The sequence below is a fragment of the Branchiostoma floridae genome, chromosome 18 (assembly GCF_000003815.2).
Source record: "Branchiostoma floridae strain S238N-H82 chromosome 18, Bfl_VNyyK, whole genome shotgun sequence".
Taxonomy (NCBI): Eukaryota; Metazoa; Chordata; class Leptocardii; order Amphioxiformes; family Branchiostomatidae; genus Branchiostoma; species Branchiostoma floridae.
Window position 1 is genome coordinate 9151181 of NC_049996.1, and position 16575 is coordinate 9167755.

The following is a 16575-nucleotide window of genomic DNA, read 5'->3' on the forward strand; positions in this document are numbered from 1 at the left end:
AAATACATTGTATGGACCTGATATTTTTGGTACATTTCTTTGTATCCAGCCTCCCCTATTGTAACAACAGCCTGTCTTATCAACAATATTTTACCTACAGTGTTTCTTTTGTTTTTTTGACAATACCATTTTATTCTGTCCAGAACCATAGCCCAAAATAGGAAAACTATGCTCTAGCTTATGCATATTAACCTTACATTTTCGTTGTATAACAGTAACTGATACATCAGATGCATGAAATTGATAGTAATTGCTTTCTCAGAAAAGGATTAAGATTCAGCCCACTCTATCTTTTATCAGATAATGGTGCGTCATCATTTTCATGTTTTCTGTATTTTTGCTAATTTGACCATTTTGTTGCTAAATTGTGAGGAATAGATTGTAATACGGGTCGTTCTTGTGTGTTTTTCAGGCTTCCAGTCTGGAAGTGAAGCAGTCCTGGGTGAAGAAGATCCGTGAAACTGTGCAGGAACGTCAGATGCACATAACGGCAGGTAGGGCAACCCGTCATTCAGGCTGTAAACATGATTCAGTTTGAGTTACACTGTAAAGATACTGTGTCATTTGGCCTAGACTAAAGAAAAGCATTTGAAACTGTGCAGGAACGTCAGATGCACATAACGGCAGGTTGGGCAACATGTCATTCATCTGATCAGGCTGTAAACATAGCCTCTCGTTTGATCACATAACTGATTCGGTTTGAGTTAAAGATACTGTGTCACTCAGCCTAGACTAAAGAAAAGCATTTGAAACTGTGCAGGAACGTCAGGTAACTGCAGGTAGGGCAACCTGTCATTCAGGCTGTAAACATAGGCTCTTGCGATCGTTTGATCACATTAACTGATTCAGTTTGAGTTAAAGATACTGTGTCATTTGGCCTACATGTAGACTGAAGAAAAGCATTTGAAACTGTGCAGGAACGTCTTAAGAAAAGTACTAGAAATTGGAATTGATTATTTGCTGCCACACTAGGGGTGGGAATCGGTACAGAAAGTTCAGGTATAGGTACAGTCCAGGTTGGTCTAGGTCCAGACCTGAACCTGGACCTGATTATCTGGAAACCTTATATATTTAAAACAACGGTCCATTTTGCTAACAAGGGATTCTGTTAGGAGTATCCGAAGTCCACTGGCATTTTAAAATCCTATCTTCAATTGTAAACAACACTAACTGCCTCTGTTTTAGACCACATTTGACTGTGGAAACTTCAAGTTGGTAAAATATAACAATTATGATAATTCCTCACGTTTAATCACTGAGTCATGACTGATTTAGTTTGAGGTACAGATAGTGAGTCGTTTAAAGAAAAGCACTTGAAATTGGACTACCTTAAGCTTATTTGTCTTAATACTTGTTCCACCTCATAATGAGGATGACAAATGATGATGATGATGATGATGATGAGAACACGTTCACTGTTCAACTGTATTATTTGCATGCCAATAAACCCCTTTAGTCAGTGTATCTAATTTATACCTTCTTTACATATTCATTGTGGGTCAGCAAAAGAAACCTTTCAAGATTGATCTGTTTTTGTTATGCAACATTGTACTATCTTCTCCACTTGAGCAGTTTAGATATTGGTTTTTCATTGTGTGCAAGACTTTAAAACCTGACCTTTGCAGCACAATGCCTCACAAATCAGGGCTCGAAATACTTTTTTCTGCATACCTGCACTGGTGCAGGTAACATTGAAAATTACCTGCACCAGACAAATTTTACCTGCACCAGTCATACTAAAATTGTTCAGGGACCATTGTTATTTTTTCTTTCATACTTAATAGGTGGTAACAGTACAGTCAATGCAGCTAATAACGATCCATATACACCTACATCATATGACATTTATGTATAAACCCCAGTACATGGACCAATACAGGCTAGGTGCAGGTAGACACCAGAAATACTTGCACCAATTATACCAGCACTAACCTGCATATGCAAGTGGTATTTCGAGCCCTGCAAATGTAACAATGTCCTCCTCCTTGATAAGATTTGGCACTCTGCCTTCTCAATACTTATGTGCTGTGTACAGCCCAGATCATACTCTGAAAGAAGACGTGGCAAGTGAAGTGTTCATAAAATAACATCTCAAGGGATGGAAGATTCCCCAACGGTGTCTGAATATGTGAGACGCTGCCGAGAGTGAATAATGCTGGAAATGAGATTTTGCATGCCTGGTGAACAAATGGGTCTTAGATACGTGATCGGCATGTCTTTGTCTTTTGAGGAGCATCTTTGACTCTCTTAGAAAATTGGATTGTGCCTTTGTTGGCAATAAAAAGGGTGAGATTTTTAACCTTCATTTGACTGAGGTAGTCTTTTGTAATCAGATTTTCTTTGGTTACGTGGTTGAGTAGTAGGGATGAGGTTAAGATTGTGTTAGAACTGACTGCAAAAGAGATGCAAATTTGGTGATGAAAGGGATCTGTTTCTTATGCGTGTTTTTTTAATGCCCCCAGCGCTGAATGATGCTCTGCAGCGTAACGACAGCAGACAGCAACCGTCGCTTCTCAAGGCAGCAGCTAAACTCCTGACGCAGAACAAGTCTCCGCGGTAAGTCTGCATCACTCATTGTTCGTTTTTATTTTATTTGAATGTATGAGCACCTGTAGCTTTGAATCGTCTTGTTTTATGCTTTGTTAGTTTGACACGTAGATCAAAATATAGCTTTTACTCAAGGCAGCAGCTAAACTCCTGACGCAGAACAAGTCTCCGTGGTAAGTCCACATCACTCATCATTCGCGCACGCTAACCGTTTTTTTTTATTTGGATGTATGAGTACCTGTAGCTTTGAATCGTTTTGTTTTATGGTTTGTTAGTGTGACACTTTAATCAAAATGTAGCTGTCGCTTGTGCAGTTAAACCTGCTCAAAAGGGAGCCTGCAAAAACAGAGGATCATTGTTCGCGCACACTAACTGTTTTTTAGGTGAACGTACGAGTACCTGTAGCTTTGAATCGTTTTGTTTTATGGTTTGTTAGTTTGACTTGTAGATCAAAATATAGCTGTTACTTGTACAGTTAAACCAGCTCAAAAGGGAGCCTGCAAAAACAGAGGATCATCGTTCGCGCACGCTAACCGTTTTTTATTTGAATGTATGAGTACCTGTAGCTTTGAATTGTTTTGTTTTATGGTCTGTTAGTTTGACACATAAATCAAAATGTAGCTGTTGCTTGTGCAGTGAAACCTGCTCAAAAAGGAGCCTGCAAAAAAGACCACTTAGAGGATTGATAAATCTGGTCTCTGTGGACAGTATAGACAAGATTCCCAATGCTTTGGCCAATACAAAAAATTATCTTAATATTAAGGACCACAAAAAGTGGTTGCGTTGATCAGGATGTCCTTATGTCGAGGAGATCACTCGCACGGGTGGATTTCCTATTTCTTTGCTTTTAATGTCTCAGATGTATTCTTTTTTGGTAATATACTATGTTGAATAGTGCATATTTAGTGCTTTTTATGGTAGTTACTTCCCAGATGGATTTTCCTCATTTTGCTCTGCAAAGATTTATAATATTATGGCCGTAAAATTTAGAGCAACAAGTCATCAAATTTAGGGCATCAAGTCATAAAGATACCTTAAAAGATCGTAAAATGCGTTTCCCGAGAATTGCAACTGATTCTTATAAGATTTTCACATAATAATAGCTGAGAAATGAGGCCACCGTCCATTTTCAAAAGAAATAGTACCTACTTCTCTTCGACCTAGATTTGTGGTGTTGTAATTGGTTACTTTGATCTTGTTTTCTGTCTGTGATGTCAGCCCACGATCAATCTGGCCCTCATTTCTTGAATTTACGGCCAACCACCTGTCTTTTAGGCAGGTGCGGCAGGGACTTTTCTTCATTAGGGAGAGTAATTTGCTATTCATCTATCAGTCTTGTTGCAACTGGGTACTTGGACATTTCAGAGTACATGTAGGTCGATGAAGGTTAGACATCCAGGTAATAAGGTACGCCTAAAAGCAGTTACTCAAGCAACTGGATATGATTTTGGAAACGGTCGACGTTTCAGATAACATCCGTTGTCTTTCGTCAGTGACACTGGATCTCTTTTGCATATCAATTCATAGCTAGGATATAAAAACTGCTCTCCTACAAGATCTCTCCAGTATCACTCAGACGAAAGAAAACGGATATCTGACCGATTCCAAATTCAAATGCAGTTGCTTGAGTAACTGCTTTTTGGCGCATTATAAAGTAGATTATTTGAATGATGCTATCAACTGCAAGAGCAATGGCACAAAGGGTCTGTATGACTTAGACACAAATTGATGTAATTTTTTTTAGATTCTGTCATTCATCATGTAAGCTTTGCACTGATATTATTTTTGGTTGACTTCCTCCCTCAGAGAGCCGAGCATAGGAGGAGAAGAGAGTGAGAGTGTGCATTCCACAGAGGAGGGGAGTGTCCACAGTATGGAGCAGCAGGAAACTGGTTCTGTGACTTCAGCAACTACCATAGACAGCGACAAGGTAAGAAGTTCTTTTTTTCTTTGTTTCAGCTCTTTTCCTCAGCTGACTGATTCAAGCCAGGGTTGGACAAGTCCACTAGCCCTGTTGTCCAGTGCTAGTGTCGTAGTGAAAGTGCTGATTGGGCAAGTGCATGACCTACCCTACTGGCCCGATCGAGCAAGTAAGATTCTCCATTGAAATTTTGATATTCTTGTCACTTTTTCCAGTTATGACATGAAGAAGTGGTGAACATAGAAAAATTGGGGCAATAATAAGAATTCCATTTCTGGAAGTGGAAATGCATACATTAATATAAAAGTGACATTTGAATTTTGAGAAAGTACAAAATTGGTTCGGGCAAGTTAATCTTTTATTTGCTAGATAGGACAAGTGAATTTTAGAAAACTTGTCCAACCCTGCAAGCTCTCTTTAAGTAACAGATATGCAGGACCTGTGTAGCTGAAAAATAAGAAAGTCGTTTGTACTGTATCCACCCTTTTTGCAAGTCTCTCATGTTTTGATGAAAATTCAGTATGACAATCAAGAGCTTTACTTGTACAGGAATAGTTCATTTCGTCAAAGTATGTTACAAGGTAATCTATATTCTGCACCGACTTGTAATTCGTCACGCCAAAAATGTTGAAGGAGTTGTGAAGGCTGGACCCTACGGCGCCGCGATGTCTGTAGGACGTAGCAATGCCACGGTGACGTGCCCATTCAATGTAATACCTAACAGTAGAAATAAGGCTTTGAATCCATCAACTTACTCCACTACCGTAGCGAGGTTTTTATATTCTGTCCTCATTTTTGCCTGTGTCACGTCTCACGACAAGATTGATGTTGCATTTTATTCTGCGCTTCGAGTATTAGATTCTTTCTACTGTCGTGCATTTAAGAGAGTTGAAACATCGTTTGCGTGTTCGTTTTAATTGGCTAGTTTCCTGGAATAGTTTCATTGGTGTCAGGTTCGCAATGCAGTTATGATGTAGAAGAAAGTGCAGGAGTGAAGTATTCTACTTTCTACTCCCTTGACTGTTATATAACGTTGCAGGACACTAATTTTGTCCACTACAGCTGTCTGTGTCTGTGAGCCTGTTATTGATAGCGCAATTATTTCAAGACCAAAATACCAAATTTATGTATGATACAAACTTCATGCTTGTGAGGTGAAGATACCATCCATGGGGGGTGCAGAATTTGTGCCATTAAAATGAATGTGCATATGAATAAGATAAGCTGATCGTTTTGCATGTACATGTACATGTAATATTGTAACATCCATTGGCATAATACCGGTCGGTTTACTGCAATTTCTCAAGCAATGCTAATTTGGCAAATGATCAACGCATCATTTTCTCCAGTTACATGTTGCTGTTACAGCTTACCTTTGCCACTTCTTTTGTGTAAATTATTTTGTCTCTCTGGTCCTGCTAAAAACATAATATCGTGATTGGAACACACCGCGGAATTGCACGGAGAACGGGCGCGTGGTTGGAAGGGGGTGCACTATACCGGTCGAAAGAAACACGGCACAATTAACTGCCGCTATGTACCTTTATACATCCTCTGTTGTTCCTTTCTTTCCTGTTAGTAGTTGCACAAAACAAAAATCTGCATGAGCATACAAAAAGTCATGAGAAAATGGGCGTACTGACAAGAATTTTCTTTTAATTTTGGTCCGTCACAACCGCTATGACGTAAAACTTTACTGCTGGCCGTAGCATTAAAAATGGCGGGAAAATGGCGGCGTACGTTCAATTTGACCCATTCAGCCGTAGATCCGGGCGATAATGCAACGGTTCCTCACACTTTTACACGAGTTGTAGGTCACCAAAAGAAATTCAAGATTGCTGTTGAATCATGCTCGTCTTGTGCCGTGAGCACATGTGATTATTATCTACAAATCTGGCGATGAACGTGACAGTGTGTTTGTCCCACGACGAGCTCGCCTGCCCCGAAAATGACCTGAAAACTTTTGGCCTTGTTGTCTTCGAATGCATTGTTATCGATGCTTTGTAAATTATGTATTGGACACCTAGATGTCTGAAGTGTGCATACCTCAGAAATAACTATTGTTGCATGTGTAGATCTCTTTAAGTTCCACTATTTTTAATCGACCGGTATAAGGCTTATGACCGGTATTATGCCAATGCATGTTAACTGAGCATGCATACAATAGGACTGTTATCATAATGTTGAAAGTAGTGTCATTTTCAAAATTTCTATACAGTCATTGAGGATGGATATTTGGCGAAAGAAAGTACCTCAGTGGTTTTCAGTGAAAAATAGTTTGACTGTGATTCATGATATTATGAATTTAGAGTAAAATTCTATATGAATTCTTGCTGATTGAATTCCTTAACAAGAACAAGAAGTTTTAATCTTGCTAGTAACATTAATATTTAGTTAATTTATTTAACATTAATTTAAAAACTTTGTGGTTTGCATATTTCATACATTCTTTGAATTTATACTTAGTCTTAACTGAGTAATCAAACCACAATCAGAATATATTACTTTTGGAAAGTGAAGACAAATACTTTGTCTTTGAATTTCTGCATATGATAAGCTAATTTACATAAGTTGTACTCCGCTTCGTACAATACTTGAAAGTAGATACACCAAAAAAGGGTTTCTTCCTTGGTTAAGCTACTTTTAGAACACTAATTGTAACACTGCAATTTGCAACGGTTGCAATTTGCTAACTTCTGCAGCACCAATAACACCCATTGAGGACACTGTTGACAGTCCTTATTGAGATTTTAGGCTGTTCTGTATTCCGCTGTGATTGTTCGCGTCTCGTGGAGTGTGAACAATTAAGTCTGTATTACCCAGCGTTGTATCCTGTTTTAGAAGAATTAATGATGACTTCCCTGCCAAAAAGAAAACTCTGCGTTAATTTCCAATTTATCCAAGGGACAGTCGCAGAAGTGCAAGTACCATTTCAAAAGATAATTTTTTCAAGAGGGTTGGCAAAAAGTGTAGTTTGGAACAGATTGAAATGACTTCAGTAAGAGAAAATATCTTAGATAAAGTTTTAGATTCTTTGCTTCAAATTATTGGATTGTTTCCTCAACTGTGTTTTTTACTCCTCATGACAACAATTTGTTTGAAAAAAAAATGTAGAGGGCATGCTTTTATTATTTCATGTATACTACATATAGTATACTACATGCCTTTTCAAACCCAGATTGTAAAGATCAACTCAAACCTAACAGTTTTCTATATACCTACATTATTATTAAAGTAAAAGTAATTATGGTTTTATCTTTTATAATTAGATAAACTGGGTACTTACATATTTAAGAATATGTGGTCAAATTGTCCTTACCTCTTGAAGAAAATTTTGCACAATGCAACTTCAGTATGCTGAAAATTGATATCATCCTATCATGAATTGTCACACTGTTTTTTTCTTCTTCATAATTTCTTCGGAAATAAATTCAGGAAATCTTGAGAAAACCTCAAAATGGTACCAGGTTTGCCTTGGGGACCCAGCGCTAGTCAGTGACCCAAATAACTGCATCTCAAAATATTTGTCACGGCCACTTGGCATTCCTCTGATCGTGCAGCAAATTTCCCGGCAGCAGACAGTAGATTGATGTGGTGGGTACGCCCGTAAAATAACTAGCTACCGGGGACAAGAGTTCAGGTGGCATTCTGTGCAGAAGAGCTTTGGGAAGATTTATTCAATAAGACATCATACTTATGGGTCGTTAGAATGCAAACCTGCATTTTTACTGCTGGAAAATGTGAACTTGAATGCATTCAAATAGCATGCTTTGATTTGAAAAAATAGTTCAAACATGCATACAAAAACATTTTTGTAAAAATGTAATACCCTTCCTTTGGCAAATGCTGCTGTCTCTTCGAAGGACAAGAATCACAGATGCAATTTGTGCCTTTCATATGCAGTTCAAAAGCTTGATGCACATGACCTTTTCGCTGTTGTCAAAATACATGTAGCTTTTATTGGCTGAGGGACTATGAGCCTAGGGTTGTCTGATTTCATTAGGTCTCACTTCTTCAGGAATAAAAAAAATTCTGAAGGCGAAGGTTCTCTACTGATTTTTGATTCAGCTCACACAAGCACCTACCAAACTAGCTGGCATTAAGCTGAAGTTGCAGTTTATGGGTAGAACAATAGCAGGGTTCAAATCCAGCCAAGATCATTCTGTTTGAGCTCAATGGTGATAAATTGACACTGGGTACACGTAGTGCAGCTACCAGTCGTGAGATGGTGGGGAAGGGGGGTCTCCGGTGTGGCAATTTTGAAAATTGTCAGGTAGAAAGTTGACATAGGAACTTTAAGGTGTTCATATCTTTGCAGACCACAGGCAATAAGAAGATTTTTTTGGGTCAGTTTGGAGGGCCGTATCAAAATTTTTAATTTTTGATCTCGACTGACATTTATAGTTATTCAAGTACATACTAAGATCTAAGCCAGTGAAAATAAGGGCAATAGTCCTCAATTTAGTGCGGTGGACAGAAATGATAGTGTGGTGACCCGTTACACTAAAATGTACCACCGCCAGAGTCCTGAAGACAAAACATCTGATAAACAGTGTGTGATAGAAATTGAAATGATTCAGCTTTGACTTGAGATCTTCAGTCTTCTTCTTCCATACTGCCTAGCCTCTTTGCAGAGATTAAGGACATACAAAACCATGTCTCAGTCTTTGTGTCCATGGAAAGAAAGATCTGCAGAGACTTGATTTCAAGTTGAACCCAAATCATTACAGGCTCTTGCAGAAAGCAGTACAAAGTATGTGGGAGTACAAAGAAAGTGTTTGTGGAAGCCAGCTTGTTATCAAGATCCTGTTTATCAGTTTATCAGTTTCCTAATCAGTGTTTGTTTGTGATCAAATCTCAATGGAGTTTGTGGTGCTTTCTTTGAGTGGAGGAATTTTTCAGAAGATAAGACGAAAACTTCTTCACTTAACTTAATTTAATTATAAGGTTAACCATCAATTAGACTACAATTGCTACTCGAACAGAGAAAAAGCACACAATGTCACTTTATGATTTGACTGATTATACACGAGGCTAATTTAGAAGATGTATAATGGTTTTGAATGTCCTTAGATGTCAATCGCAAGTAGTATAACTTAAGGTCTAATGTCTTGTTTCTAAAGATATTATTATACTGATCCAGCTACATGTATATACAAACTGAACAATTAGCTGTCACTTATTGGAGACCTTATTATGGTAAAAGTACAAGTGAAAGGTCCATTAAGAATTTCCAGAAACCATTTCAAAATTTTCCTACAGTGTGATCAAAACTATTATTATAATAAGTAATTTTGCATCTTTCCCATAGTGTGAAGTATCAATAAGTAGTAATTTGGCACCTTCCATAACTGATTTATCAAGTTAAATATTGTACAGCTAATTTACACCTCCATCTAGCATGTACATGTACACAAATGTCATCTGTAGATCATTAAGAGAAGTATTTTGGGACTGTACCAGTTAGCATAAACATTTCAGAATCCCCTGCTCTTCAAATAAACAGCAGAGATTTGCACAGAGGCTCCTCCATTCCCTCTCCTCTATCTTAAGCACCTCAAACATTTGTTCAGCAAGGCAAGTAGCCGTAATGTCAAGTGAACAGTCAGTTGTGGCACGCAGCGCAGCAGAGGACAGCGGAGATTGTTTCTGTTTCACTCCACTTGCATGAAAGTGAAAACGTTTCAGGCCTGTCTACAAGCTAGTCCATCGTAAACAGATAGGAGAGATTTCCATAGAGCCTCGCCCCGACACTTAATCTACGGGAGGATCTCGAGATGCGTCGTATGAAGAGATGGATGTCGAAACGCCGGCACACGATTGGCTCGTTTGAATTCATGGCTTCGGAGGTATGGCCTTTGCTGTCATTCCGTCAGTTGCAAGGGATTTCCCGTCTGCATTTTTCGATCAATATGATGCAATTCTGCAAAGAGATGTGCTTACCATGTGTTATAACACTTAGATCCTTGAATATGTGCAAACCCCATGTTTTTATCTGGACATTGCAAATTATAAAACATTTTTCTCTCAGAGTTTGGAAATATATTACATCTTATGATCTACTACATATTAAGACTTTGTACGGTCATGATAAAATGCTTATTGTAATATCTACGCAAATGTAGTACAGACAAGGCAAGGTGAAGTTTAGGTAAAAAGTTGATTTTGTTGTAGATGGATCTATATATATCTGAATAGATGTGTTTTCTGCCCATAGAATTCTCACTGTGACGTACCCTGATAGCCTTTTAATGGTGTTCATCAGTAAATATCAATATCTGATGCCCCAGTGCAAAATGCAGTGGCCTGACGTGATCTTTTGTGTATGGACTGAAATCCTTTAACAGCAATGTCTCATTTCACAGATGGTTCATAGGTCTGTTGTTATAGTTTATCCCTGTCTTAATTTCAATTATTTCAATTTATTACCAGTCATTTACAACCTTACAAGGATAATTACACGTGAAAGTTTGGTGTTTTCGCTCATTAGCTGACCTTTGAAATGTTAGTGCCTTCACAGACACATTAACGGCTTCCGTATGCACAGCGTGCGCTGTGAACGCAGTGAGGAATGCGGAGCGTTAAGTGGGGGTTTTGCTCTCAGCCTAATGTCCGCCATTTAGATTCAACCCCAGTAATCACGATATTTACGCAACGTTTACCTGAGAGAAGGGTCATCCCCCTCAATGTCAAACCATGGTCTTTAACCAAGGTCGTTGAAGGTACATTAGAACCTATCTGATCCGCCTTTAACATGTAAGCTTCAAACTTGTTAGCTAATCACAGACTAATTTACAGTGCATTTGGGAACGTTATATAGCCAATAATGCCATCAATTTGTAGGGTTTACCCCACCAGTTGATAAAAATACAGGAGAGACAGTCTAAACCAAATTGACAGCTTAAATCTGGTCTGCCTTTAACTTGTGAGTGTCAGATATTTGTTGGCTAACCACAGTCTAATTTACAGTGCATTTGGGAACTCTATGTAACCGATAATGCCATCAATTTGTAGGGGTTACCCCCACCAGTTGATAAAAATACAGGAGGGGCATTCTACGCAAAAGCTGCCAGCTTGGCCCCATTCTTTTCTGAGAAACCGATAGAGCCCGTGTCAATGTGACGTCCAAATTTACTATCCATTACAAGAAAATGAGGCCAGGGTTCAGGTAAAGATATGCAATTGTCGTAAATGCAGAGAGAGTGACCGTCTAAACAAAAAGTGCCATCTAGACCCTGCTCTAGATCTGTTTTCTGAGGAACAGATAGAGCCTGCGGCGACGTGACGTCCAAAATTTACTAATCCGTTAACAGAAATTCTGGCCAAAGTTCAGGTAAAGATATGCAATTGTCGTAAATGCAGAGAGAGAGAGAGACGTCTAAACAAAAAGTGCCATCTAGACCCTGCTCTAGATCTGTTTTCTGAGGAACAGATAGAGCCTGCGGCAACGTGACGTCCAAAATTTACAGTCCATTACCAGAAATTCTGGCCAAAGTTCAGGCAAAGATATGCAATTGTCGTAAATGCAGAGAGAGAGCTCATGGCCTCTAAGGAATAAATTTGTTAGCGGAGTCAGGCGCTCCTGACATGCTGCCAAAACTGTTTTTGCTTGACTGGTGTCTTGACGTAACATTTGACCTCGCAGAGAGACTGATGCACCTGTCCCATGATGCACCAGCTGGTATGTAGATAACATGTACATGTAGGGCTGGCTGAAGTTATTCTTAGGAAGGCTGGACCTGTATATTTGTTTGAAGAATAGCTTAATCATTGGATTTTCTAGTTTGCATGTTCATGTATAAATGTTTGCTCTGTCACTGATAATGATTTTAAAACCAGTAGATGAATTTCAACAAATATGCATTTGGCAAGTCAAAAATTTGGTTAGGATTCATCACAAGTATAGCCTATTGACAATGTGATGTTACTTCAAGGTGTAAAGACTTAAAAAAATAAGATATTCAGGTAGTGTCACAATGTACTTGTTAAGATAAAGACAATACACAGTATGCTACACATTTCTTTAAAGAATGTCTTCAAGTAGAAAAGGAGACACCAGACAAATGTCATATATCTTACAAACTAATGATTCTAAGTTTGTAAGACATTTTGTTTCTTATTGCTTCAGACACTGTGAAATTGAAAGCCCAGCAATTTGAGTGATTCAGCTCAATCTTCCATCAGTTTGATGCTGTCTAAAGTAAGACAGGTATCTCTACTGTCATGACTTCACACCCATACGTAAACATTGTGCTCTTAACTGAATAATTCTAGTGTGTCACAAGGGAGATCAGATTTACCAGATGGATGCTCCAGTTGCACAAAGCCGTCTCGTCGCAAAACAGTCAACCATCCAGCTTAATGAAATTCAGGGCCTAGAAGCACTCGTGTGAAAACCCACCACCATTCGTCCCACTCTCAACAGCTCCCCGCGTAGCAATCGACCGGCACAGTGAACGTCAGACTTGTGTGGAGAGAGCGGCGTCTCTCTTTGTGATGCCACTCGCCAAGTGTGTGCCAGCGAGTAAGGTCAGGTCCCATGAGTAGATAGCAGCTTTCATGACAATCTGTGTCAGCCTTCTCCTGCCCAAGATGTCCTCCAGGGCCTGTGGCGCCCTGTATGTCTTCCAGAAATGCCTCGGATTCGCAGGGTGGCAACCGGCTCAGGTTTGCAGCTTTTGTAACCCCAAACCTTCCTGTTAATTCTTTTAAATGTTGGTGTTGTCATTTTGCTGGTGTGTCTCCAGGTATAGCACTGCTGGGTGAATGTCGTTTCACTTTGAATTTTGAGATGGCCACTGCTTTATATATGAGGCTAGCATACCCTTTGGTTTTATTTATTACATGCTATTACGAGATTGATATCTCTGCATTTAATTTCTACTGATCCATTTTTAATGTGCCTAGGGTAGCTGCATACAGGGTAATATCATGATATCGTTATCTCAGAAGTTTTATTTCAAGATTTAAAGATTGGCATTACTATGAATTTGATATTTATTTGTCAAAGTCACAGAAATTAAATATCAGGAAGTAGTAAGGATTTAGAAAGCAAAGGTTGTAGTTTTAATTGCTTGGTCCTTTAATAGCCTTGCTTGATATACCGGCACTAGAAGTAACCAATTAGATATGACAGTACCATTCCTTTTGTTTAAAAAATATATCACCTAAAGCAAAAAATAGAATGTTATATCCTGAAGCACTGTTACAGTGTATATTGACAACTACACGTCTCTCATTTGGTCTTTATGGTCTTGTCATCATGCAATGTACATTGTATGATATTAATGGTTTTGTCTTCATAAAGAACATTCTTGGAATTCAGATATATCTATATAGATATGAAGTGAAAGATTAACACTCAGAAATACTTCTCAGACATTAAACTTGCTGTCTGAAATATAGTCACGGGGCATGGGTAAGCTGATACAGCCGTGCCAACTATGACGTCAGAGACCTAAGGAATACAGTATCACATTGATATCTTTTCATTATAGTTATAATACATGGCAGCGATAGACATTTATAGCCTCAAAGTTGCATGTACAGGTTTCTGTGCAATATAGTCAGCTAGATGAGACAAAGGTTTTCTGAATTTGATAAACATGTATCTAAAAATGTTTGGCCAAAGTAAGTGATCTCTCAAAGTTGACACATCTACAAAATGTACAGGAACAACCATTGCCTTGTTGCAATTTCAGTGAAATAGATTAATAGAATTAGGGTAAACAATAGATAAACTAGAAGATACATTGCATCTGTATTCAATATATTTTAAAGTACTTGACCAAATTAAGTGATTGTTCAAAGTTGTCAAATCTGCAGAATGGAACAACTATTGCCTGGTTTCAATTTTACTGAAATAAACAAATTAGATTAAAATGAAGGATAAACAAAATAGAAACTGTCTTGTCAAGTTGATTCTTACAGTCCCCAAATGCTGACTTTGGACGTGATCATGCATAGACAAATGTTGTAATAATGCTCCTGGTCTAGTGAACGGGAACGTCTCACAGTTGGTTATCTGTTTCAGCGCACAGCCATGAAGGTTATCATTATGTATGGAGGGCTGTGTAGTAGTGCATTGATTTTTGTATAAATCACCTGTGGGTAATTCCTCGCAGTATTGTTAACATGGCCACGCTGTTTTAACCAAGATGGTATCACCCTTTTACTGTCGTCTCACTGTTTGCATTTGGAAGAAGAAATCAATGCGTTCAATCTATAGAAACTGACCCGTATATTGTAATCGGCATCATGGCTTGTCAATTCTCATAGAATTGATGTACCTAATTATTTCTGATGGTATTTAGAGCTTGCTAATGTTTAGTGCAGGGCTCATTTTTATTATAGACTGTTTTGTAGACTGTTTTGGAGTTTACAAGACCTTTTTTCTTTCAAAATTGATACAGAATATGTCTAGTTTGATTTTTGTTTGTTTACCTTAAACCTAAAGCTTTGATAGACTTCCCAACTATTTGTAGAGGGTTTTTAACTTGAAGATACATGAGATTTTAGGAAAGATGGGAAGTACAATGTAGAATTTTTAAATTATAGTAGTTAAAACTACTATGTTGTTATTATGAACCATGACTGTGGTGTGGATTACTTTTAGGAGATGCCTTTTTGTTATGACCAAAGAATTGCTTTCGAATGGCCAAATCCAATTCTGGTACAATAGAATGGAAGTAGAATTTAGGTGCTATGTTGTTGTTATTGTAAACCATGGCCCATGCAGTTGTTAATTACTTTTGGAGCATTGCAGTTATTTTGATGACCAAAGAATTGCTTTCGAATGGCCAAATCCAATTATTGTGCAATGTAACGGAGGATCTTTTGGTGTAATAGAAAGGAAAATCCACCTGGAGTACATTGGTCGTTTTTAGTTGCCTCGTAGCCTTGAAAATCCCGCCCACGATCCTGGAGCAGGTTGGAACAGAGTGATTAGTGTGTGATTTAACACTACTGTGAGTGGGTGGCATGTACAGAATTAGCAATGAAATTGGAGGGCGGGATAAGCTATTGGTTGCTTGATGTTGTATCTGATTTTATTGTTAGACTCTTTGAAAAAAGGTAAAATCTAGAGTTAATTGAAGGCTGAATTTAGGGCATCCCATAAACTTGTCAAAGGAAATCTTGGTAATAAAAGAACAGGGGATCAATTGATATAATTGCATGAACTGAACAGAGCTGAATGAAAGTCTTACCTCATCCTGTATTAATGGCTTTTGAAGAATAGATTTTAGATAGCAGTTGAAAATTAATCACAGAATTGAAGGTCAGTGTCAACAAGATAGAATTAAAATGTACAACTAGAAACATGTTCTTGTATAGATGACAGTTTTCTTTATTGTGCAAAATATCTTGAAAAGCATTTCTTTTAGAATTTTGAGACTGTCCCGTAGGTACTCTTATTGCAAAGGTAATTTTTACTGCACCACCATTTAGAAAGTCTTAGAAGAATATTATTGGTGTATAAAACAAAATTTGGGTGCACAACATTAGACTAAAACAGTACACTTTTCTATTTCTGCTTCTGAAACCTAAAATGTTTGAAAATGTTGACAGCATTCTGTATACCACTAGTACCTATACATACATGTATGGTACCCTACATGAATGTCTATGTGCGTTGGTGCACCCACTGTGAAAAATTAGGTGTATAACGTTAGCCCAACATTGAGTACAGGAAAATGTGCATGTGCACTTAGTATTTCAGGCCCCACTAGGCACGTGTTTATTGTGCCATCAACTTGATCAAACTGCACTTTCCCATCCGTACAAGTCAGGTGATACCCTCACACCATGGTTGTAGCCAGCCTGAAATCATTTTCCGTCCCATTGATTTTGATTCCTTTCAAGCAGCCAAGTCGTGACGTTCCTAGGGGGTCCGGAGTCATGCTCCCCTGGAAAATTTTGAAATCTAGACCCCCCGAAACGCAATTTCCTACATTTTGAGGTGTAAATTTTTCTGGTAGACTGTCTAACACAACTCCTGCCCTTCACAGAACCATTAGTGCATTACACCATCTCCAGCTGTGGTCACCAATTAGTAGCTCGTTTACCTCACCACCTTCAGTTTGGGCAAAACTGTGCCTAAAGACTCC

General features: G+C 38.4%; 1 protein-coding gene across 1 annotated transcript in view; it reads left to right on the forward strand.

Moving 5' to 3' along the window:
* Window positions 1–16575, forward strand: part of LOC118406216 (kalirin-like) — a gene marked incomplete in the record, with an annotated part of 160338 nt that overhangs the window by 103997 nt on the left and 39766 nt on the right. Inside the window, 3 exon segments of the mRNA XM_035806117.1 lie at window positions 413–494; window positions 2463–2556; window positions 4354–4477. Coding sequence (XP_035662010.1) covers window positions 413–494; window positions 2463–2556; window positions 4354–4477 — 300 coding nt within the window.